General features: G+C 45.8%; 1 protein-coding gene across 1 annotated transcript in view; it reads right to left on the bottom strand.

Annotated features, from left to right (window-relative positions):
• DNAAF8 (dynein axonemal assembly factor 8) overlaps positions 1-25,765 on the bottom strand; it is an 816,395-nt gene that overhangs the window by 301,950 nt on the left and 488,680 nt on the right. The window contains exons 22-24 of the mRNA XM_085628378.1: positions 18,322-18,384; positions 15,787-15,840; positions 12,263-12,432 (exon numbers count right to left, since the gene is read on the bottom strand). Coding sequence (XP_085484504.1) covers positions 12,263-12,432; positions 15,787-15,840; positions 18,322-18,384 — 287 coding nt within the window. The remainder of the gene's footprint in view (positions 1-12,262; positions 12,433-15,786; positions 15,841-18,321; positions 18,385-25,765) is intronic.

Here is a 25,765-nt window from a genome sequence, read left to right as displayed (position 1 = left end):
ATCCATCTGGCAATTCCTCTCTTTGACAAAGGGAAACCCTTTCTGGGTGCGCTGTAGGCCACAAAAAGCTGTGAAGACTTGCGGAAAGGCTTAGTTTTCAGCAAATAGAATTTCAAACAACGCTGGACATCCAGCGAGTGGAGAGCTCTTTCCGCCGCTGTTGATGGTTGTGGAAAAAATCTTTTGAGAATTAAAGGTTCGTTCAAATGAAAGTCAGTTGGAACCTTAGGGATGAATCTTGGATTAGTCCTGAGTATTATCCTGTCCTCCTTGAACTGCAAGAAAGGCTCTTGGATCGTGAGAGCCTGAATTTCTCCCACTCTCCTGGCTGAAGTGAGTGCAATGAGAAGCGCAACTTTCCAGGAAAGAAATTTCAGTTCCGCCCTGTGAATTGGTTCAAAGGGCTGTTTCATCAACTGGGAAAGAACGACATTCAATTGCCAGAGAGGTGGTGGTGGTTTTATTGGAGGAAAAACTCGGAACAGACCTTTCATAAACTGCTTGATGACTCTAGCAGACCACAGAGATGGACCAGAGGCCGTTCTTCTAAAGCGTGAAATTGCAGCTAGATGTACTTTTATAGACGCATGCGCCAAACCAGACTTAGCCAAAAGCAAGAGGTATGGAATAATCTCATGAGCTTCTGAAAGCAGCGGATGAATGTTAGACCTTTTGCACCATAAACAGAACCTTTTCCATAGTCTTGTTTGTACTATCCGCTCTAGCTCTAGATAGAATCTCTCTGCACTCCGTAGGGATATTCAGATGTTGAAATTCACGGTATTCAGGAGCCAGGCTGCTAACTGCAGAGATTTCGGATCCGGATGCAGCACTTCCCCCTGGAACATTGTCAGCAGAGACGGTATCGGCTGCAGGCAAATCGGGCGCTCCTCTGACAGTAGAAGAAGCTCTGCAAACCAATGCTGTCTGGGCCACCACGGAGCTATCAGGATTAACCTGCATGGTTCTTTCTTGATCTTCATAAGAACCCGCGGCAGGAGGGGAATTGGAGGAAAGGCGTAGGCAAAGATGCCTGACCATGCCATCAAAAACGCATTCCCCCAAGATCCCCGTTGGGGAAGCCAGCTTGCGAAGAACCGGCATTTTCTGTTCTCCCTTGTCGCAAAAAGATCTACTATTGGAGTTCCCCATTTCTGGAAGATGTTGTCCAAAATCCCGTTGTCGATTTCCCAATCGTGACAGACAGACTTTAGTCTGCTTAGAGTATCCGCTTTGGTGTTCTGGTCCCCTGGAAGATGTTCCGCTGTAATGGATACTTCGTGTCGTAGAGCCCATTCCCATATCCACTGGGCTTCCCGAGACAGGGAGAGAGATCTTGTGCCTCCCTGTTTGTTCAAATAGTGCATTGCTGTTGTGTTGTCTGTTCTTACCAACACGGCTGCACCTTGAATCCTTGGCAGGAACGCTAACAATGCTAAGCGGACGGCTCTGAGCTCCAAAAGGTTGATATGCAATTGTTGTTCGTCCGCTTTCCAACGACCGCTGACCTGCAGATCCTGAAGGAATGCTCCCCATCCTTCCAAGGATGCATCTGTTGTAATGACCAATGGAGCTGGCTGAGTCAGGAAAGAAAGACCCTGTGAGATGTTTCGTTTTCGGGTCCACCATGTCGCCGCGTGGACCATGATCGGCGTCACTTTGATTATATCCTCGAAGGATCCTGTCGCTTGATGCCACTGAAGATCCAATTGCTCTTGTAACGGACGCATCCGTAGTCTGCAGCAAGGTACGAGGGGAATGCAAGATGACATCGTTCCCAGCAAAGACTTGTACCTGCGTACTGAAAGAGACTTTCTTTTTATAAACGCCTGGGATAGAGATATTATTCCGCGCTGTCTCTCCTCGGAGGGGAACGCTCTGTTTACCTCCGTATCCAGAATCGCTCCCAAGAAAGTTATATTTCTTGAAGGTTGTAGAGTCGACTTCTCCTCGTTTAGAGTGAGGCCTAAACTGGCAAATAGTTCTATGCAAGCCTCTGTTGACAACTGGGCTGACGCTTTCGATGGAGCCTTGACTAGCCAGTCGTCGAGGTAAGGAAACACTTGGTGTTTCTGTCTCCTTAGTACCGCTGCCACTGGAGCCAGACATTTTGTAAAAATCCTCGGGGCCGATTTCAGACCAAAAGGAAGCACCCTGAATTGGTAATGATCTTCGGCCACCACGAACCGAAGGTACTGCCTGTGTGAAGGATGGATTGGAATATGGAAATATGCATCCCGTAAATCCAGTTTGGTCATATAATCCTCTGGGTTTAACAGCAGCAGAATATCCTGGAGGGAAATCATTCTGAAGGTCTGATCCTTGAGGTAAGTATTTAGGGATCTGAGATCCAAAATGGGGCGCCATTGAAGAATGTTTTTCTTGATCAGAAAAAACCGGGAATAAAATCCCCTTCCTTTCTGGGAATTCGGTACCGGTTCTATTGCTCCCTTTCGGAGCATTGTCCGAATTTCTTGACGCATCTGATGCAAATACTTGACCTCTTGAAATCTTGGAGGTGAACAAGGGGGGCTTTCCAGAAATTCTAGAGTATGACCGAATTGAATTATCTGGAGGACCCATTGGTCCGTCGTTATCTGCTGCCAATTTTGATGATGATAGGAAATTCTTCCACCCAGGGGAATATGTGACATATGAGGAGTAAGTGTCACCAGAATGTCATTGTCTTCGGGTGGTGTCTTTCCCTTGACGACCTCCTCGACCTCTAGGAGTAGATTTTGTGAAACCTCCTCTTTGTGAATATTGTTGTTGACGATATGGTTGAGATGATGTGGAGTAGGAAGAATAACGGCCTTGTTGATAACCCCCTCTATAAGAGGGCTGGCCCCTACCACGTGAGCCACGAAAAGGAACTTTCCTATACTGCAATGTTCCCAGAGATTTCGCTGTTTCCGTATCCTTTTTTATACTCTGTAAGGCCTCATCCACATGTTTTCCGAACAGATCTTCCCCATTGAACGGAAGATCCAAGATCTTATTCTGGACTTCAGGCCTAAAAGATGTTGCTCTCAACCATCCTTGTCTGCGCAAAACCGCCGCTCCTCCCAGAGATCTGAAGGCCGTGGTCGCAATGTCCATTGCACAATCTATGACTTCAGCCGAAGTCCTTTCACCCTCCTGGAGGATTTTTCTAGCCTCTTGTCTGTCCGCTTCAGGTATGCTATCAATGTATGGTGATAGGTCGCACCACATCTGCCTATCATACCTGCCCAGGATGGCTAGTGCATTTGCTGCCTTAACCAGAAGAGCAGACATGGACGAAAACCTTTTTCCTGCATTATCCAAGCGCCTACCCTCTCTATCCGGTGGCGTGGAAATTGGAGCAGAGGGATTCCTCGACTTTTGCTGCGCCGCTTGAGTTATAACCGAGTCCGGTTTGGGGTGACCTAATAAACAAGCCGGAGCATCGGAAGGCGCCTTGTATTTTTTGTCCAGCCTAGCCAGCACTGGAGTAACCGTTGCCGGCGTCTCCATCACTTTGAGACCTTCCTCCCATAGATGACTTACAATTGGAAGAGATCTAACAGTCTTGCGAAACGGTTCTTTAAAATCATATAAAAAGCATTCTGCTTTATCTGATGACATACTGAGCGCAAATCTCTGCGCGGCTCTTTCCATCAGATTATGGAACCCTCCAATGTCCTCCGGAGGGGAATCCACAGGTCTTGGTGACGGAGATGAAGGGGACGGAATCAAATACTCATCCCATTCCTTACTAGGATCTGTTATCTCCCCTTCCTCCTGCTCTTCATCCTCAGAAGTGTCCAGAGCCGGCTGTGGCAAAGGTGTTAGTGGCCGCGGAACCGGTATCTCCTGTCTTCGCAGTGGTGTACATGGCACAGAGTGCGCCGGAGCCACTGGCATCCTTTGGGTAGACTGAGGCAAAGTATGCCTCTTCTTGTAATCATCCAACATGAACTGCAAATCCGTCAGAAGAGAAGCTGGAACACTCACCATCTCTTCCTGTTCATGTTGTCGGGGGGGGTCCTGATAACCCCCATACTCATCCTCCCAGTCATCCTCCTGACATTTAACGTGCAACTGAGAGGGGCTACTTGCATAGCCAAACGGGCCCTCATTATCCTCTTCCTGCGAATCTTCTTCTTCCAATAAATGGGATGGAACCAGAGGCGTTACCTTACTAGGAGACGTAATATCCGGGGTAATCCTTCTTTTCCTGTCAAAACCCCGCTTTTCCGGGGTTTTTTCCCTCGTCGACGAGCCCGTCGACGAGATTGCCATTTTAACCGCCGTCGACATCGTCGTCGTCGATGCCGTCGTCGACGCTGTAGACATAGTCGTCGTTGCCGCCGTCGACGATGTAGTTGTCACCGTCGTCGACGGTGCCGTCGACGATGTAGTTGTTGTCGTCGTCGTCATTGCCGTCGCCGTCGGCGCTCTCGTCGTCGACACTGCCGTCGACGATGCCATCATCGACGAGAGTACAGGCTTAATAATGACTTTTACTTCACTCTTCGTCGTCGACGACGCTACCTTCTTCGTCGACGATCCCGTCGACGATGTAGATTTTCCTAATTTCTCCTCAGGTGAAGTAGACGCTGGCTTTTTAAGCGCATGTTTAATTTTAAGGGGTGATTTTGAAGGCTCAGAACTTGTTTTCTTTGGCTGTTCCACCCCTGAAGCATGACCCTTGCTCTCCTTTTCTTTAGTTTTAGGAGATTTTGAGGGACTGCGCTCTGAAGACCCAGCAGTGGTCTTTTTAAGAGCCTTCTCAGGTTTCTCCCCTGAGGTATGAGCCTGAGGAGATCTGCCTCTCTTCTGAGATCTCCTTGAAACATTTGACGCCTCCTCACTGTCACTAGACACGACGTCCTTCCTGGTTTTAAGTTTTTGGAGCCAAATTAGCAGTCTGCCTTCACGATCCCTTAAAGTCTTATTAGAAAAGGTGCGACATACCTTACACTCCTTCGCCTGGTGGTGTGGGTAAAGGCAGTATATACAGTCCTTATGAGGATCATCAGTATATAATCTCTTCTTTGAGCAGGTGGCACAGGCCCTAAACAAGCCTTTCTTTTCTTTATCAGCCATTCTCCTAGATGATGTAGAAATTTCAGTAGAAAAAATCTCCTCAATCTAAAACCAACTGTAGAATTTGAGCAGAGCTCAAAGGAGACTCCCTAGCACAACGTGCGGTAGAAAATCTGAGGGCAGAAGGTTCTCTCAGGAGTGTTCTAGAGGGTGAGAGGCTCTGATTGGCTCAGGGACTGGTTTAGTCCTTTTTTACATAACGAAGGTTATGGGTTGCAAAGGAAAATGGGCCTAGGCCTTTTTTCTGTTTGCTATGATACTAAGCAAAGCTTTTTTATGTACCGGAGACTCCCGTCTCGACGACGGGGAATGATTCAGGCATGTGAATCTATGAAAGGCTCCAATACTGGAGTAACCCTACTTCCGGGTGTCTCCGGAGTGCGACCTCCACTCCCGATCTCCGGTGCTCTTCCCTTCAGGTTCCGGCGACTCCGGAGTGCGATCTCCACTCCCGACCTCCGGTGCTTCTTTCCTCAGGTTCCGGCGACTCCGGAGTGCGATCTCCACTCCCGACCTCCGGCACGATTCACCTCGGTCTCCGGCGACTCCGGAGGGCGGACTTCACTCCCCCGTCGACGCCGCACACTCGACCTCAGGTGACTTCCTCCTCGACCTCTGGTGTCTCCACGACCTCCGTCGGCGCCCTCTCTCGACCTCTGGTGGCTCCGGGTACGACGTCTGCTTTCCAGTCAGCGCCGCTTCTTCACCTCCGGCCCCAGGTCTCTAGGCTTCTCGGCGTCGGACTCCAGGAAGATACCAATAGACAGGTCAGGAACTTGCTGTTCTTTATTTTCAAGGCCTGTTCCGGCTGTTCAGGTCCTTGAGTTGGTTCTTCTTGACTTTATCCCACACAGGGCTCCAGGCTGGGCTCAGTCAGTAGGGACTAGTATCAAGGGTGGGTTTCTGGACCCCACTCCAGGCACAAGTTTCCACCCCTGCTGCCTCACTCCTTCCTCCTTCAGTGTTGTGCTGCTCTCCCTTCACCAGTCAGGTGCCAACTGCCTACTCCAACTGCCAACTCTGAGCTGGCTTCCCAACATTCTAAACCTGCCTCACACTGTCACAGGGTTCTAGAATGTTCTGGAAGGTACTAGTAGGTTCCAGCTATGTCTCAGGTGACAATGGGTGGCCACCATTTTGTGTTTCAGGCCCTCAGACAGAAGTTCCAGGGGTAGGGAAAATGGCTCCCTGACCCTGCATCAACACTAAAAAGTCTGATGGTTCCCAAAAAGGAAAAATACTAACAGGGTTTGAGGCAAAAGTGGGACAAAATAAATAATGATGAGGAGGGACCACCCAAAGGGCTGACAGGTCTAACAGGCCCAATCCAGATACCCAAAATGAGCAGTTTAAGGTGTGACTCAATGCCCAACCTCATATTCACAAAACCTCACTAAATATCTCCACTGAAAACATTTGAATGGCATGATTAGATTGTATGGCGGTAATCACACCTTCCTTTATTTCATTCCACGAACCTATTGGTCTTGTGTGGCCTATATTTAGAACAATTTCCCATATGCTGATACTTGGTTTGCAGCTGTGTATGTTAACAAGTAATAGCATTGAGCTTTAGGCTTGGGGCCATTTTTCTTATTCCAACTGTACAAATTCTCCTTCCCATTTTTCCTTCTCCAGAGATCTCTCCATAAAGGATACAATAGCCCTATATAATGTCAAGATCAGATTATGTATACGATCCAGGGAATTAGAATGCTGGCATCTAGGCGTATTGTTCTGGAATCAACATATACCTTTGTATCCGTCTGTATTATGTATGAGGGATATGAAAGCACCCATATTGGTTTGTTTCACTAAACTCATATTCTTCTTTAGGTCAAGATTTTTAAGGTTACTTCCTCACATCAAAACAGCTAACAATTGAACCCTCTGTTCTATCACTCACACCCTGCCTGCTGGGTAAGGTACATGGTTAGACTATCACCAAAAGAGATTTTGCAATATTATCTTTCCCTTCCATCACACTGTATTGGTTGACATGTTTATATACTCTTTTCATGATTAAGAGAATTTGCTTCTACTCGTCTACCATACATAACATAATCATTGGATATTCGTATGGTGAGAATATCACCACACTTACCATGAATCAAGGGAATGCCCAGCAATTTTTTTTTTAATCTGGAAGATTTATCTCAAAATCCGAAGTTGATTTGCATAAGGTGGATGTGACAAATTTTTAGAACCCTCCCATTCAAATAAGTTTCATAGATATATTTCAGTTTTCTTGACTAGGTTTCCTGGAATCTCCACTGGAGGGTTATTAAGGACACTCAAGATCATTGGGAGCAAGAACATCTAATACATTGCTTCCCTTCTTGAATAGGAAAAAGGTGGCTTGGCAAAGTGGGTTATGTCTTATTTGAATATACAAAGGATTGGCATTATATTCATGTCTATACATCATGAGCTACCTGTAGACAGATTTTTTCCTAGATTTTTAAATTCCTCTATGGCAGCTCCATCCAGTAATCACTTGTCAGACAAGCTATTGACTAGTGCTTGTTGATGCTGAATCCTAGATATATATAGTATTCTTTAAAAACATTAATTATTCTGGTTATGGTGTGTTTGCAGTTTTGCACAAAAAGAAGAAGAATATGTACATACAACAGGATACTCTCCTCAAGGCCATAGAAAGCTTGCAAACATTCTGCCAATCCTCAACTATTCTGTGAGGTCACTATGGCTAGGACGAACAGAGCCAGTGAGAGGAGGAACTGCCTAACGACCTTTCTAAAATCAATCATCAAAATAATTGTCCATTAATCCTTACCCTAATTGCTAACCTTACATGGAAAAAAGAAACCAATATCCTGGGCTCTTAGCTCATCCACACTGTGATCAGGATTTTACAGAGTCAAAAAGATTCTCCATGTCTAGCAAGAGATTGGTCAATGGCTCGTCTAGCGGTTCACTAGTCAGAGGAAAATGTCTAACCTTTGAAGAGTGATCCTATGAGACCTGCAGAGGGTGACTCCACAGTGACATTGGGGTAGTATGGCTGATGTTACGCCCTGCAGCCCATCCACTAGCCCAGATTTTTTACCTCTACATTTATCAAACATACTGGCTGCATGGAGCCATCACCTCAATGGGGTTATCATTTTTATTGCTTGGATCATATCTCTTGGAAGACTAATTTTATTTTAGCACTCTTCTAACATTGCCAGCAGGTCAGGGTTGGCTGTATCCCCTATTTTTTTCACAACTTTAGGGGAAACTCACTTCGGAAAAGCATTGTGCCAGTTTATTGCTTGGGCACATTTGTCTTCTGTAATCTTAGCTCCCTGACCTCCAGGGAGCTAAGATTTTCAACAGCAGATCTTTCATGGTCTTCAGCATGAGCACCTCTGCAGCCGTTTGAACTTAAAGAGCCCTTCGCAGTCACCTATAAATATGTACGCTGTCTCATTGTCTTTCTCAGTTATTTAGCTAGTGTTATTTATGAAATGCTGAATTTTTCCACTGATGGTCTTTTTTATTGAACTAGACCAGGATTTAGTTTAGCATTTTCCCCTTATTTATATAATTTTGTTTTGCATGGCTCTGCAATTGATAAACCTCTCGCTTCAGGTCAGTGATGTAATCGATCTAATCTAAGTTTAAGTTCCTCTCTTTTTTTTCATTCAGTACAAATGATACTACTTCCCACATCACCTTTTTCTTATATGCTTTCCATACCACCACTTTATTCACCACACAGTCTTAGTCTGTATCAATATGGTGTCTTGTTTTAATTTATAAGTGTTTAGCATTCTACAAATCATTCAGATGGAATCCATTCAACCTCTACATTCCTCTTGTCTTAATCCTGTTCTCTTCATTGTCAACATCAATGGAAAATGGTTTGAGAGTCCTGTAGAAAGATAGTAAACTGTTATCACTCCTGGTATCTTGCATTCAAGAGAAGGAAGTTGAAGCTACTAATTTCAGCACCTCTACTGTGCCCGGATTTTAAAGCAGGTTGCGTCCACACAGCAGGAGTATGGCTAGCACAAAGTATTAACTGATGGATACACTTCCTTACGCACTTCCTTGATGCAGACGGGCAACTTAGAAGCACCAACACTTTTCCTGCTGCATGCCTATGCTGTGTGGCCACACTTTCTAGAGTGCAAGTATTTTTAGTTGAGGTGATGTCAAGGAGCAGGGCGGGGGCCAGGCAGCTGCAATAAAAGACGTGTCTAAAGAGAACCAAACCAGGTAAGTGGTGAAATTAAAAACACAACCAAATAAACTAAAACAATAAGCTGGCGGGAGGAGTAAACGAGGAGGTTGCAAGGACTATAAAAGGCAATAAAACAAACGAACAAGTTACTTACCTTCGGTAACGCTTTTTCTGGTGGATACAGTATCTTGGGAAAAAATGGGTGGAACTGACGTCATCACGCCGACGTGGCTCTCTTATGGCTCCGGTGACGTCATACGGATTCGCGAACGGAGCCGAGGTATTATGACGTCCACGTCGGCGTAGAGAGCTGGGGAAAAATGTTCCGAGGAATGCTGGCGCAGGGGATATTCACAAGGTGAGGAATCCACTGGCAGATGTATCCATCAGAAAAAAACAGATACAGGTAAAGTGAACCAACCTGAGGCTGATGTTGAAACGGGGCAACCAGAGTAAGTGAACATTTTGTAGTACCCTAATAATCTGCACTGTAGGATTACATTTAAATGTGAATGTCCCCAGAAATGTTGAAGCACTTAACAAGACTGTACTTAGACATGGACTGTTTACTTCTATGAAAAGTTAAAAGGTATATGTATATGTAAGTGTCTAAAAACGCAATAAAACATTTTCAAAAACCTAGGTGAAAGAGAAAGAAATGTTAAGAGGGCTTAAAAAAACAAGTTGCAGAGTCAGAGTCTCTGCTGTAGGGTCTAGCAAATGCAAGGACTGATTTTCATGTGACAGCTCTGTAATTTTTAACAATAGCAAAGTTTCCTGAGAGCAGCACTGGTTGTTTTTAGGTCGAGCCTAGCATGCGCTGCTCTAAGAAAACGACCTCTTGGAATCGCTTTGGACTTCCAGCCTATGGCTTGCGGTTACGAGCAGCGGCTGCTGCTCGCTCCCGAGCTCCCTAGGACTGCACTCCTCCCCTTCCACTCCACCAGGCCATGCTGTGTCACATGACACTTCTGCTGCGGCTGCTGCACACCACCGAGCTCCCTAGGACTGCACTCCTCCCCTCCCACTCCATCAGGCCATGCCGTGTCACATAACACTTCTGCCGTTCGCCACTTCCTCAGCCCCAGCGCCATCGTTTGTCCGTGTTTTAAACATACAACACTGCATATACGCTGCAATGAAAAATGCAGCCATTGTCCAGACATGCGCTCTTGCGCATTCTGATGCAGCCCGCATGTGTTTATTAGCTCCCGAATAAAAACTCCCTTCTTTTGAAACGCCTCAACAGCATAATTTCCTGCATGAGTCGGAGTGTAAGTAACATTTCCTTGTCTGCATGGCTCAGGTAACTGAAATAAATTGAGAACCGGGAGCGCGGCTTCCACACAGGCGGGACCGCAGCTGAACACGAGACACAAGGGGTCAGTGCCGTCCATTATGCGCCCTGTGCGTGAGGCCTGCACCTCAGCCCGATGCTTGTTTGCTTAGTGTGGGCAGGGCTGAGCATTAATTGTGAATCCGCGTTCTCCCATTTACCCAGCTGTTCTCCAATGAAGACATGCCCCGATGCCAATTGCAAGTGACAGTGATTGACAATCGCGTGATGAACTCTGCCTCCAATTCCAACGCTGTTTTCAGACTGTTCAAGGAAATGCAGAATTAAAAAAAAACTGTCTTTATACTCCCGTTACATCAGCCCTTCTGTACGCTCAATTTTTTTTCATCTTTTTTTCCCTTTTTCTTGAAAACTCCAATCTCTCCTGTACATCGTGTGAGTATACAATGGACAACTATAGTTGGAGCAGTGTTAAGGGTAAAAATTACAAATGAAAATCTTGATGGTGAAATCTTACATCTCGCCTATAAAGTTTGAGGTTCCAATTAACAGACTCCATGATGGATAGTGCTCCCATAACGTGTACAGACAGACAGGATGTTCACAGCACATACTAAGTAAAGTGTGTGCACTTGACAGAACACATCCAATCTTCACTGAATGTATGGAAATAAGGGTGGATGAAACGTTTGAAGGTAAAACGTGTGTATCTTCAGGGCTCTATAGGAGCCAGTAACAGACACGTTATGTATTTGGGGGCATATGGCACGGCCATATTTTGGGGTCCACTTTTGGAACATTGTGACTTAATTAGTGTAGACAGTGCTTTAAATGGGGAGGTACCATCCAGGAACTTGTAACCTGCACTTCTTTAATGTAAAAATCAGAGTATCTGCACTTCTCAGCACAGCTGAAATTAATTTAATGGAAGAGTACTGGCACTTCCCAGGGCAAACGGGTACTCTAAAGAGCGAGTACCTGCACATTTATATTTCCATTTAAAGCACTGGTGTAGAAATGATGAATTTACATAAACTCACAGTCCATCCACACATCGTCCATGGCATGTCATCTCTGGGAACCCACTAACATGAACACTTTACTTTCAATCTGTTTACTGACATTTAAGATATGCAGCAAGTACAACAAGCATTGGCATAGCCAATAGGTCTCACTTTTGGGACCTTATAAGGATTTAGTTATGCAGCACAATATCCTTGGTGCAACATCAACTGTTGCATGGCTAAACACTTATAAGATCCCAAAGGCGAGACCTATTTGCTATGCCAATGCTTGTTTCTTTACTGGAATGGGTCGTGGACCGGCCTGAAAGAGTCTGTTCGCTTTCTGTTTGCTCCTGAAAACTGGATATAGTTTGCCTAGAAGCTGACAAGCCTTAGTTAGTAGTCTAGAAATATATGTATATTTCATGCAGATTAAAGAAATGTTAGGTTTTTTTTGGGAAGGCTTGTTCACAGATTAATTTATGCTGGACCAAACTCTCAATGAAGGTGTCCACATAGGAGGATTATGGGACACTCAAAACTTATCGGAAAGAAAAATGACAGCAAGGACAATTTTTTGCCCTGTTAAATCCCAGGAATAGCCAAGCCCATATCTACCTCAAAAAGATATACCACTAAATTACAGGAGTCACAGAAAGTCCTACTGTAACTTATTACCCCGTTTCCTAGTACACAGACCTGCAAGGCTTCTGGCGGGAGGAGCGCCGATGCACAGGTGACGTCCAGTTTCATATGCCTCATTGCCACCAGACCAAAGTTTTCGAGTTTGAGCTTGCGGAGGATCTTTGGCAGATTGCGGGACCATGCTCCAGGTTTCATCAGCAGCACCGTGCAAATAAGCTGAGGCCCTGCCACAGAATCCATAGGACAGACACAGGTTAAGTCTCATCATTCATGCAAATTACAAACATAAAACAGCTGGTATTTAAGAGGTAATAATTACTTACATGCAACAAGTTGTTCTCAGGAGTGGATACTTTCTGCAGATTTCCATAAATGTTAAAATATCCCAAACACTTTCTATTTCTAAGCAAGCAATATTTAAATTATTTTTCCATTTCTTGTACGTGCACTGGTTTGTGAAAAGACTATTTTTCTCGCTTCAATAAGCCCAGGCCATCCCATCTTCAAACAATTTTACATTATTGTTAGGTGAGTTTGTGAGGAAAGTTTTGACCTTGCGGAAGCTTATAATGATCAGGCAATTACTTGCTCCACATGAGCTTTCACACTTCAATGGGTAGCTCCTCCGCTATGGCAGAGGAGCATCGCCCCACTGCTTGCAAGCAGAGCAAGAAGAGGAAACATAACATGATAATAACTCTCAGTTATTATCATGTAATGTTTCCTTTGCGGCAGGAGAGGCTGTTCTGCTCACGGAGCAGGGCACGGGCGGAGTGGTTTGCCCGCTCTTAAGTACACAATGACTGTTTGGTCGGCACTCTCGGGCCGCCCAAACCAGTGATGCACACTTTTCCCTTCTCTTACAGCCTGCATGGAGAACATGCCCACCCCTACAGCCCCTAGCTGAGTGCCGTGTCACGGCGCTCAGACCAATCACAACGCTGCATTGCAGTGTTGTGATTTGCTTAGGGGAGGGAGCCTGGCTGCCTGCTTCCTGTTCCTGGAAGCAGACTCAGGAGAGCAGGAGCAGAGACGCGGGACCCAGCCTGAAGGTATGTGTTTTTTGATTTCCAACCCCGCGCGACACCCAGGCGACTCCTTTCTCCCCAAACCCCCCCCCCCCGCAGCCCCCCTCACGACCCCGGCCTCCCTCACCTGCAAGCTATGCCGGCCGCCCCTGAAACCACTTTTTCAAAACATTTTTATTAATATATTGTTACTTCATATTGCTGAGGGTATCACTTTAAATGACTAGAAGCACAGTAGCAGCAAGTATAAAACAGTGAATCCCGTTAAAAATGTGCACTGTGCACATCTAACTCTGGCATTCATAAAACACAATTATATTAAAAAATTCAACATGTTTTCTCAGTACATAGGAGCAGTTAAGGCTGACATCTCAGTTCAAGGAAATACCATTATTCCCCATTAATAACTGTGAATACCTTGACAAATTTGCACCAAAGATGTCAAATATCATGCTTTTAGTGTGCCAAATTTGGTGCAAATTTGTCAAACGGTCCAAAGGTTATAAGGGGAACAAAAACATGTCACTTTTCCAATAAAAGATTTTACACCGAACAACTCCAATAGCACTTAACAAAAATACACCAAATTTTATTGGCACAGTGGCCATTCCGTCACTCAGTGCATTTTCTTTGCTGAATTTTTGTGGAGCCATTTTTGAGCAATAAACAAAATGTGAGATCCTACTGGGATTTGGCAGTGCTGTATATTTCTGTTCGAACATTGTCACCTTTATTTAATTTGTTCATACTAAATGTACACTGAACTAAAGTTCACCCTCCACAATGTGATTGCCTGGAAGCCTTCAGAGGGATTCCTGGCTATCAAATTGTAGGATTAAGACAATTGTAGAACAGGAGACCCGCAGTATGCATAGTGGAGAACCTGTGTACCCTGTTGTGACCATTAAATGACAAGGGCATTTTTCTACCCTTGCTGTGCCATACAGTGGGGAGGTGTATCGAGTATCTCCACCTCCTTTCTTATGGGCAAGGGTGGTTCTAAAAAATGCATAATAGTGGAGATGCGTAAAGCTGCCCCATCACCAGTCGATGCTCCTTCCCTGCTTTACCCAACGGTGAATGCATGCTTTGAATCCCCATGCATTGCCAAAGTCAGGGTGGATTAGGAAGCCCTCTAGCAGGAGGTCCTGAGTAATACCCTCGTATCCCTCTGTGCGGTGTCCAAATCTAAGCGGGTATTTGGTTAGCTCGACACCCACCCATACCATATTGGGGGTAATTTTTAGTCCTCTCCCACCCTCCGTTTTGCTCAAGGGCAAGAGAGGAAATGTCGAAAAGGAAAACAAACTAAATAGAAAGCTTGGAGAAGCTCACAGAGGATCGGATCCTTTGTGGCCCCCAAAATGCAGAGGGCCACGAAGGTTTGGGACAGCTGAAAGTTTTCCCAGCTCCTTGTTCCCAACTGGCATGACAGCTCTAAGGTGTCTCGAGGCTCCTTCACCCCCCCTTAAAAGCCCAGAACGGCAGACAGCTGTCCTAGGACGCGGCATGCAACTGTGAAAAGCGTGCCAAAGTAGCACTTAGCTGACCTTGTACTCTCTGGCCGCAGCCTTCAGCATGCAACACAGGGATGGGAAAGATGACAGCTGTCCTGGACCAATTTCCACAAATGGGGAGAGGTCCTCTCCCCTTTAGACACCTCAGCCCCTTTCGACCAGGCCCTTAACCTCTCAACTCATAAAGCAGTAATTAATTTAGGCTGGTGATCACTGGCCCTAATTTGAGAGCGGATTTACTTTTCATCTTCAGACTGGCCCAGAGAAAGAACGAGGAGGAGTAATAACATATAGCAAAACAGTGACAAAGGAAGAAAGTAGAGTTGAAAAAGAACCCAGAAGAAATGATCTACAGAGTGTAGGGTGGTGGAATAAAGAGGCATGGGTGCCATCAAGAGGGTATTCATCAATGCCAACATTCGGCTGCACCAGTGGCTGTCTCCTAAGAAAGACTTTGGGCACCTGCATACAAAGCAAGGACTGCCACAAAGTATTGTCCTTTCTTCCCCCAAGATCTTCATGCATAAACTAGTTGCGCGCTCTTGTTAAATTCTTCAATAAGGGTTGTTCTGTGTAGGTTGTGTTGCACAGGAACTCAAACTCGATCCTGTACTCCACTCTCTGCTACCAGACTCAGGGCGCAAAGCAGGGGTGTAACACAGGCCCAAACAACTCTTGCAAAGTAGAGTTCACCTACTCAGTCTAAAAGCCTATCAATAGCTCTGAGATATGGGATCTCAGGGCCCTCACCACTTTCTGCAGATCTATCTCAGACAAGGATGTTCCGTTAAATACTCATGTGATTGAGAAATAAATTATGTCTGTGAGATTATGCACATACTACTACTAATATGATACATGGAAGCATATTTTTCACAATCATCTGAAGTCAGCTTAAACTTGCATGAGTGCAAATTAAAATTTGTGCTGATATGTAGTAGATTGCCCAAGTGTGTTCACAACTGACACAGCGCTGAACTGTGGCAGTGCTTTAGCTTCACATTGGAGACCACGATGCCAGTGAATGCCGCACCTGATAACATGTAGCTGAAGATGGACTCAGGGACACCTCTGCGTGCTTCTTCTCCTGCAAAATAAAAGAAGAGAGGTTTTAAAACCAGATTCTGGGAACTCAAGATGGCCAGAACATTACTTAGGGAAAGAGAGAACAAAAGCCAGCCAAACCAGCAGCAAACAGCATGCAACCTTGTGTGATCCAGAATGTGTGAAAAAGGGCACATCTACTAATCCTGTCATCTCAGATCTAGAGATGTGCAGATGCACCCTCTTAAACCAGAAAATGAGCACCATCATCCTATCAAAGCACATGAATTATCACAGTCCTGGTGATCACATTTATTCACCAGAAAATGCAATTAATAAACCAAGTTTTGATTTAAGGACACATGATGCCACATCAGGATTACGCACTTTTCCTCTTCTCAAGCTCGTCAATTAGAACATTCTCCTCTCCGCGCAGGAACACTGATTCATCCATTCTTGTATTCTGCCTTCTAACTGATAAGGACCATCAATTCCTTGTCCCACATGTTAACTTGTGCCTTAAACTCTGAAAGGTGGAAAAAGAGATGCTGCCCTCAAATTTGGGATTGGGTCATAGTCCCCACCACTGCTCCATGTCCTGTATCAGGTATGATCTTTTGCCCTCTACTCCCCTCATCCAAGTGCACACAAAACTGGCCTTCTGCCGAGTTGTTTGTCAGGTCTACCTATTTGATACCTTCTGCACTGAGCCCTCCACAAGAAGTATATTGATCTTGAAAGGCTTGGCACTTGCAAAGGGTAAGGTAAGTAACATCCTTATGGTGCCAACAAGTGGAGGAGCCAAATTGGGAATGAAGGACATTTCAAGATATACATGAATGAATGAAAGTTTGTAAAGCACACTGAAGAAACAATTGTTCTCCTTTGGCTGTATGATCTTCCTGGGGCCCTACTATGTAAAGGGTGCACTTTCCCTGTTTTTGCCCGCTGCACCTTAAAACAGGTGCGCTGGGTGGAAACAGGGAAAGTGCATCCTATGACATAAAATGCGTTACCCCAAGGGCATCCGCGTACTCGTGCTGCCCTGGGAGCAGCGCATTCAAGTAAAATAAGGAGTGGCTTTAAAGCAGCTGCTCTGTGTTTCACAGCGCAGGTCGCACTCGCCTGCACTTTTAAAGGGGATTAGAGATCCCCTTGCAGCTGGGTGCAGGGAGTGACAGCACCCACCTGCAAGGGAATGTCTGGGGGGTTTCCCTTCCAGAGGGCAGATCTCAGGTCGTCCACTGACAGTGCACCACCTTTTAGGGGGGGGGGGGGTGCAGAGAAGCACTGGCCCAGGGTGGGTAAAGGGGGGTTTGGGCGGGTGGCGTGCTAGTGTCAATCGCTGCTGCACTGCTGCTGCTTTTGCTACAGGGGACCGATATTGCAGCACTGCTGCAAAACCGGCCCCCAGTAACAAAACCGGCCCACATGTCAAAAACCACCGCCTCCCACCCTTCCGGCCCAACGGGAAAACACCTGGTGCCTGCAGCGGCCAGTCCGGCCCTGGCAGAGGCAAAGGGATTCCCTCATTTGCATGGGGTACACCCATCTGTGTACCCCATGCACCTTTTGTCTGTGGCACCTTCTGTAATACCAAAGTGCCACGGGGGCACGTAAAGCAGGCACAAACGCCCGTGGTGCCCCCAGGGCACTTTGTGTAATATGACCCATGCTGTACACCAATGAAATTTTTTCTCTGTGGCCCCTGCCATGAATACACAGATTTTCCATTGTGTACCAACCTACAAGATGTACACAGAAATTAACTTCAGCACTGTTCCCCCTGTTAAAGACACGTCTGTTGACATGCATATCCCACAGGAAGTGCACACTGATCACACCTTCAAACTTACAGCACCACCTTCTTGTTCAGCAGTACCTAGAGATTACTGTAAACCATGGCCCCTATGACAGTTACACCCAGGTTTCACCTTCTGGCAACTCAGAGGAACAGAAATTCCTGTATGTCCTGAGGGTGTACACAGATCTTACATTCTGACGTGTGCACTATAGAAGGCATTATGTTATTTCATGTAAGTTGCTTCTTTTCTACAGACACTGAACCTCCTGTCCATTATCTTTTTTCAGTGACACAGATAATGCCTCTTGCCTTGTCAGATATACAAAGATCCTTCCTAATGTCCTAATTCTTCGTTTAGATGCAAACTGACCTTACATACAGCAATGTATCTTAGGTTGTGTAAAAATAGACTTACACCTGGGATGTATCTTCTGTCAAGTATAGAGAGATCTTACCTCCTGTCATGTACCTTTTTTATGCACGTATTCCCTCTTGCACTTCACACGGACAGCACAGTCAATACTACACAGACCCAGCTTACCTGTAGTCCTGTATAGACTGGTGTAGTAAGCTCTTATTACTTAACCTGTGTCCTGTACACTCCATCATGTGTATACAGATTCTACCTCATGTCCTTTCCACCTAGCGGCAGATGTTGTAACGTATGCCCAAATATTACATCCTTCTGTGAACCCTCAGGCAAATTAACTGGGATTTCACCTTCTGTTCTGTTCCCTCTGGAAGGCGGCAAAATGTACTTCAGAGCAGGACGGTTTCTGGCATCTGTGAAGAACACAAATAGGCTCTTTGTGAAAGAAATAAGGCAGGAGATTCTCCTTCCATTAACGTCAAATATCTCCATGCATCAAGGAGAATGCCCTTCAAAACTATCATTTAAACAGCTTTTACTGTCACTGCATTTCACTCATGAAAGGATTAACAGATCATCTTTTTATAAAGAGTGGAATGGGAATAATGACAGGAGATGGAGAGGGTGATCGAGCATGAAAGAGATAGAGCAAAAGACAGCCCGACACAAGTAGTGGGAAAGAAGAAAAGAAATAAGAAATAAGAAGGACAAGAGGCCAAAAGAAAAGCGGTGAAAAGAAATTAGAAAAAGAGATGTTGTGAGAGATAGCACCAATACTCAGTGCAACAACACTTTCAATTTCTTCTTAATGACAGTAGGTGAGGATACTCCAAACAAATAAAGTTTTTTTTCTGTACAAAAAGTACTGTTTTTCTGGAATTGAAGAACAAGAAAAAAACACTGTGCACTGAAAGGCAACCAGAACATCACATGATATGGCTTGATGGTTTGTGGGAAACAATTACATTTAAACCCATTAAACATTTGCGGCAGCAAAGTGACACAAAATGAAGCAATTGATCCAAGAAGAGATGAAACCTGATGTGCTGTTGAAAATTGTGTTTTTAGCAGATGATTACATTTCTGCAAAATGGTAGATACTCTTTCTGTTCAGTGTTGCTCCCAGGTAATCAAGAACTTGCACATGGGTCTACGTTGATTTCTCTTGGGTGATATGTAGACCCAGATGATGTAATAACAGGGCAGTGGTGTGCAGTTCAGACACTCCTGTTTTGTGGCAACCAGTCTTCGAGGAGATGTAAACCCTTCATTTGTAAAGGTGAGCTAGTGCTACCAAGAGGCGGTGTAGCTAAGCAGGTCATTCGGCAGGAGGTTCGGCCGAGTCAAGTTTCTACAGGCCCCTCCACCTCGGCAACATCATGGAGTATATTCGTACTTCCAACTAAATACATCTTCATGTGACCATCTGATTACTTTTCCACATGAAATCGTATGTATAATACAAAAACATACTTAGTACGTATGTTTCAAGTACCTATTCAGTACTAGCACTGTATATATTTATTCACGGAGTGGCACGCATAGGGCTGGTCCCTGTGTGGTCCTGAAGAAGTGGTTGGGGTAACCACGAAACATGTCGACCTGAGTAATTAGGGCCAGTTACACATTATAGTCACTGTATTCCCTGTTTCTCACCCCATTTTAATTTTACCGACCGGATAGGAGCAGAATTAAATAATAGAGCTCACTATCTAGGCGGTTTTAATATTCACATAAGTCACTCCACACACTAAGCACGACACATAGTTTAAACAAAAAGTGCTCCTACGTAACTTCGCAAGTTGCAGCACGCCTCAGGCAGTAGATGCCTGGGAGGACCCCTATGATGAAGCATGTCACCCTGGGGCAACCCTAGGTGAGTGAGGGGACTCAAGAAAAACAATTGTTTTTCCAGAGATAACTAACATAGAGAATTACCCATTGGTTTGAAATTCTCTCTATTAGGGTAGGTTTTACTGGGTACCTTTCAGGTTCCTTTTGGTATATAAATGTTTTTAGGAGGAGAAAACCTACCCCCCTGTCCTCCTACTCCCTTTTCTTTTATTAATTGAGCTAGTGCTACAGCCATGCGCTTTGAAAAAGTCTAGAGAGCTTATTTCAAATCAAAGGGAATGTCCATGTACTGGTGCTAAGCCTTGCTTAGTATGATTCTGAGTAACTTTATGTGCTTCCCAGCCACAGGGATGTGGAAACAAGCATGTTGTAGATCATTGGAGCACTTCTAGTTTCCTTTCATGAGCTGTTGGTATATCTGATGTAAAGCCAGCATCCTGAACTTTTATTTATTGATCCATTACTTGGCTTATCGCAGGTCCACAATTTGTCTAAATTCTCACTTGGGAACTTTTTTGGGATCCAAATTTAGAGAATAAATCTGTTGCATTAACCTTTTCACCCCAATCCTGGAACAAAGTTGTGATCCCTGATTTGCAGGAGGTCTTAAAATCTTCTAGCCCTGCATTTTCTGGAGATGTCAATAAGGGTGCTATGGCAGTTAGCTAGTGGGTTTCGGCCATGGCTGATGTTGTGTTCCAGGAAAAAGCTCTTATATAACAGAGATGCACTACTTCTGCCCACTGGATTTCCAGCGAGCTTTCCTTTGAAAGGAAACATTGTAAAAGGTTAGAAAGAATTTGGAAAGGACATTAGAAGGATGATGATAAGTTGTCTTACAAGCTGGCTTTAAACAAACATCATTGTATCACAAGGCAGCGGTGGTGTCCGTGAACACTTGAACCAGCCTTCTCTTGATGGAGGGTAGAAAGACTTTCATGCCAATCGGATCGCTCAGAGCTCCTACAAGTTGATGTGGAGACGGATTCTGCGGAGACCAGAGTCGTTTGATCTCCAACCTCTCTCAGATGGCCACTCCATCCCAGGAGTGACGCATCTGTCACTACTGTGAGATCTGGTTGGGCAAGGGAGAGGGGTCTACCTCTGACCCAGTCGTGGTTCGTTAGCCACCCCTGCAGGTCCCTTGAAGTTCCCTCTGAGATCTGCACCAAGTTGGAGAGATTCCCTGGATGTTGAGTCCACTGAAACTTCATGTCCCTCTGCTGAGCCTGATATATGACATCTGGCCTGAGTCACTAGCAGGATGCAGGAGGCCATGAGGCCCAGCAGCCTCAGAGTAAGTCTCATCAAAATCCAGGATAGAGGCAGAGACATCGGTATCATAGCCCGAATATCCAGGATTAGCCATTCGGGAGGATAAGCCCGGAACTGCACTGTATATAAAACAGCTCCGATAAAGGGGAGCATCTGAAAGGGAGTCAGGTGTGACTTCAGGACATTGATAGTGAACCCCAGCAAATGCAGGAGGTATACCGTAGTCTGGAGGTGGGAGATGACATCCTGGGGCGATCCCGCCTTCAGCTGCCAGTCATCGAGATAGGGGAAGACTGGCACCGATGATCTGCGCAGATGAGCTGCAACCACAGCCATCACCTTGGTGAACACGCGAGGGGCCTGGTAAGACCAAAAGGGAGCACGGTAAATTGAAAATGCTTGTGGCCAATAGCAAACCGCAGGTAATTCCAATGAGCAGGTAGGATGGGGATATGAAAGTAGGAGTCATGCAAGTCCAACACTACCAATCAGCCTCATGGATCCAGGGCAGATGAAACCTGAGCCAATGCGAGCATCTTGAATTTCTCTCTTCTGAGGAAGTAGTTGATTGCTCGGAGAACTAGGATAGGACGAATGCCCTTGTCCTTTTGTTGGAACCAGAAAGTAGAGGGAATAGCAACACCAACCTACTTCTGGCACCAGAACCCTCGCTATAGCTCCCTTGGCCAAGAGAGCCAAGAGCAGTGACAGATGATCCTCCGTCAGCCTGTCATAAGATGGAGGTATGGAGGGAGGGGTATTTTTGAAGGGGAGGACCATTTGCAGAACCCACCTGTCCAATGTTAGGGACTGCCAGTGGTGGAGGTGATGTCGAATCCTGCAACCAACTGGATGTTGATGATATAAAAGGACAAGATTAGGAAGGTTTGGAGGCTGCAGCTGCTGGGGGCTAGTGGCTGGACCAGACCACTGGCTACCCGAACCCACGAGGCTGGTATGAACCTTTCTCCATCCACGTAGAGGCTGGGAAGCTTGTGCAGCTCGTGGCTGGGATAGAATTGGTGTGGTTGAAAGCCCCTTCTGTGGCCACAAAAGGAGCAAAAGGCAAACTGGGGAAATGGGGCAGCGGAGAGGCCCAAGAACTTGGCTGTAGCTCGCGAGTTCTTAAAGCGATCCAGCGACAAGTACCATTTTAGGCATATCCATGAAGGAAGCCTGGACATACCCCAAAAAGCCAGATGTTCTTAGCCAGGCGTGGTGTCTGAGGGCCGCCGTCACCAAAAGTGCCCTGCCCAGCGAGTCAGTCGTGTCCAAGGCACAGCATATAATGAACTTCACTGCGTCTCTCCCGTCTGTTACTGCTTGGGAGAGAATAGCCCATGCCTCCTCCGGGACCTGTGGCAGCACTTGCGCAACCGTTTCCCACATGGTATGGGAATAGCAACCCAAAAAGCATGCAATGTTCACTGACCGTAATGCAAGGCTTGCAGAAGAGAACATTTTCTTACCCAAGCTGTCCAGTCTCTTGGATTCCCTGTCTGGGGGAGCGGCAGGGAGCGCACCATGGGAAGTAGAGGCTTGGACCACCAAGCTCTCTGAGGTAGGATGCTGGGTAAGGAAATTACAGTCCCCTGAAGCTATGCAGTGGGTGGGGCAGGGCAATCGTCCTACTCACAGGAGCCGCAGTGCTGGGTTTGGACCAGGTCCCCAGAAGGATGTCAGTGAGGTCTTCGTTGAACGGGAGTACGGGTTCAGAGGAGGAGACTCTCGGTTGCAACACCTCCATCACGATGTTACTCCTAACTGCCACTGAGGGCAAACTGAGGCCTCAGCCACCCTCCACACCACCATTGCATATGTAGCTCTACCCTTCATAGCCATGGTAAGGAGAGAAAGCATGCCTGGTGACTTAAGCCCCTCCACTATCGAAAGTCACCAGCCACCATTGCGTCCCCCTAAAATTATCCTGATTATCGCGGAGCCACTGATAAATGGCTCCGCGATGCTGCCGATCACTGTTTATCCACCACCTCTATTAAAGGAAATAGACACCGTCATCCTGCCCCATGGTTTAATGATCTTTTAAAAATTGAAAAATAAAGATGTAAGGCACTGGAGCGCAAATGGCGTAAAGATTACGCCCCTGACGCTAAAAACATCTATCACAAGGCCAGGAATTTATATCACACTGCCTGTGTAAAAACGCGTGCTTCTTTTGTCTCCCTTTCTATTATGGAAGCAACTAACAAGTCGAAGACATTGTTTAATCTAGTTAAGGACCTAGCCGGAGCCCACACCACAGCTTTGGCTCCCCCACTAGATTCGCAACAATGCCAAGATCTTGGTTGTTTCTTCTCTGAGAAAATTGAGAAAATTATCAGGGACATAAACATTAACAATACTGTATCACCCCCTTCTACCGACTTGGAACATGTCTACTTGGGTGAAAATACCTTGGAAGCCTGGCCCCTCATTACGGTAGATACAATGAAAATCATACTTAAAAATACTAAGTCTGGTTCTCCCAGGAATCCCATCCCGATTAAAATCATTAAACAACTTGATGACCAGTCCTTGGGGGTCATTGTTGATACGCTTAATGCGTCATTTGAACTCTCTTCAGTCCCGACTCTTTTGAAACACGCCATGGTTACGCCATTGTTAAAAAAGCCTACAGCTGATCCGGAATGTTTGGCAAACTACAGACCCATTTCCTTGCTCCCTGCCTTTTCTAAGTGCTTGGAGAGACATGTCCACACGACTTTAACCACCTTTGTCGAAAATAACTCTCTTTTGCACCCCTCACAATCTGGTTTCCGTGTTGGTTTCTCGACTGAAACCACTCTCCTCGGAGTCACAGAACACATTCGAAACCTGCTTGATAAAAGTCAGACGGTCGCGCTCGTGCTCCTTGATCTGAGCGCGGCCTTTGACACTATATCCCATGAAATCCTCATCAAGGCACTGTTTAGGAATGGAGTCCGAGGTAAAGCGCTTGATTGGATTCGTTCCTTTCTGGGTGACAGGACCTTTCAAATAACATCTTCTACAGCCTGCTCTGACTTTTTCAAAGCCCCTCACGGCGTGCCTCAGGGATCCATACTGAGTCCACTGTTTTTTAATATCTATCTCAGACCCCTAGCTGATTTAGCTGAAAAATCCGGACTCTCCCTTATGACTTACGCCGATGACTCCCAAATTATTTTCTCCCTATCCGAACCTAGTCCGTCTTCATCTTCTCCCCTCAAATTGGGGTTACAAAACATCCTGAATTGGAGGACTAGTAACCATTTAAAACTTAATGGAGACAAGACAGAGGTTCTTCTTTTAGGAAAAGGGCAAGAACTTTGGAATCCCTCTCACTGGCCTGACCAGTTGGCCACTTTTCCTACCCCAGTGACGCAAGTTCGCAACCTGGGCTTTATTTTGGACAGTACCCTTTCCATGAGTAAACAGGCCAACAAAGTTGTTGGTCTTTGCCTCGCCATTATCAAATGGTTGAGGAAAATTATATGGATGCTGCCCCCTTCTACTCAGAAGACTGTAGTCAATGCTCTCATTACATCTCGGCTTGACTACGGTAACATTCTGTATCTCGGGTCAAATAAAGCGGTAATCAGTCGACTGCAACTTGTTCAGAACGCCGCAGTCCGATTACTTTGTAAAATCCCAAAAAATTCCGGGGTCTCAAGCCACCGCAGGGAACTCCACTGGCTCAAGGTTGAAAGCAGAATCCGCTTTAAAGCTTTGACCTATATGTTCAGAATCAAGGTTGGCACGGCGCCAAATTATCTTTTATCTTTGGCCCAGCCTTACATCCCCAAGCGTAGTCTTCGCTCACAATCACTTTCCAATTTTTGTATCCCTAGATTTAAATTGGCAAGAATAGGAGGCAGATCATTTGCCTACCTTGGTCCATCCCTCTGGAACGCGCTCCCTCCTTTCATTCGAAAAGAGGAAAATTATGACAGGTTTCGAAGAAATGTTAAGACCTGGTTATTCGAGCAATAACTAGAGTAGCTAGCATTCACCCCTGACATTTTTCTTGCTGTATCTCGGCGCCGGGAAACCCTTTTTGGGTAGCTGTTGCGCCTTACAAGTTCAAATAAATAAATAAATAAATAAATAAATCCTCCAGACCCTATCCAAGCAATGTTTCACGAAAGGCTGTTTCTGTGGATGTGAACCACTTGTTATCGAGTGCCTGGGACAATGTTTGGTCCCAAACCAACCCTGAAGATACGGCAAGCAGAATACAGATCTATTTATAGCAGACTGGTTCTCATGCAAACTGGAATACTTTTCACCATCAAAATTACAGGACATCCGTCGATCCAGCTGGCGGCGGGAGAACTGAAATATTTGGGGGTATTCATGACACATGAGCCTGCAGTTGCTTGGGAGCGCAACCTGGTACCGGTGTGGGAGCGAGTACGTGAAGATATTAAGACCTGGTCCCGCATGCCACTGACTATCTATGGTAGATTGTCCATATTTAAGATGGTCGCGCTCCCTAGCCTTTTATATCAGTTACAGAACCACCCATATCCGATTCCTCCTCGCTGGTTTAGGCAGGTAAACGCGGCTCTTGGGCAGTTCTTGTGGGACGGGGGCAAGGTAAGCGTGGCCCTGCGGACGTGCTTTTTATCTACCTACTGTGGGGGACTGGCGTCATCAGATATCCTGTCACACTATCAGGCATCT

Source organism: Triturus cristatus, chromosome 10, assembly GCF_964204655.1.
Source record: "Triturus cristatus chromosome 10, aTriCri1.1, whole genome shotgun sequence".
Taxonomy (NCBI): domain Eukaryota; kingdom Metazoa; phylum Chordata; class Amphibia; order Caudata; family Salamandridae; genus Triturus; species Triturus cristatus.
The sequence above is the reverse complement of the archived record's forward strand: the minus strand, read 5'-3'. Positions and strand labels throughout refer to the sequence as shown.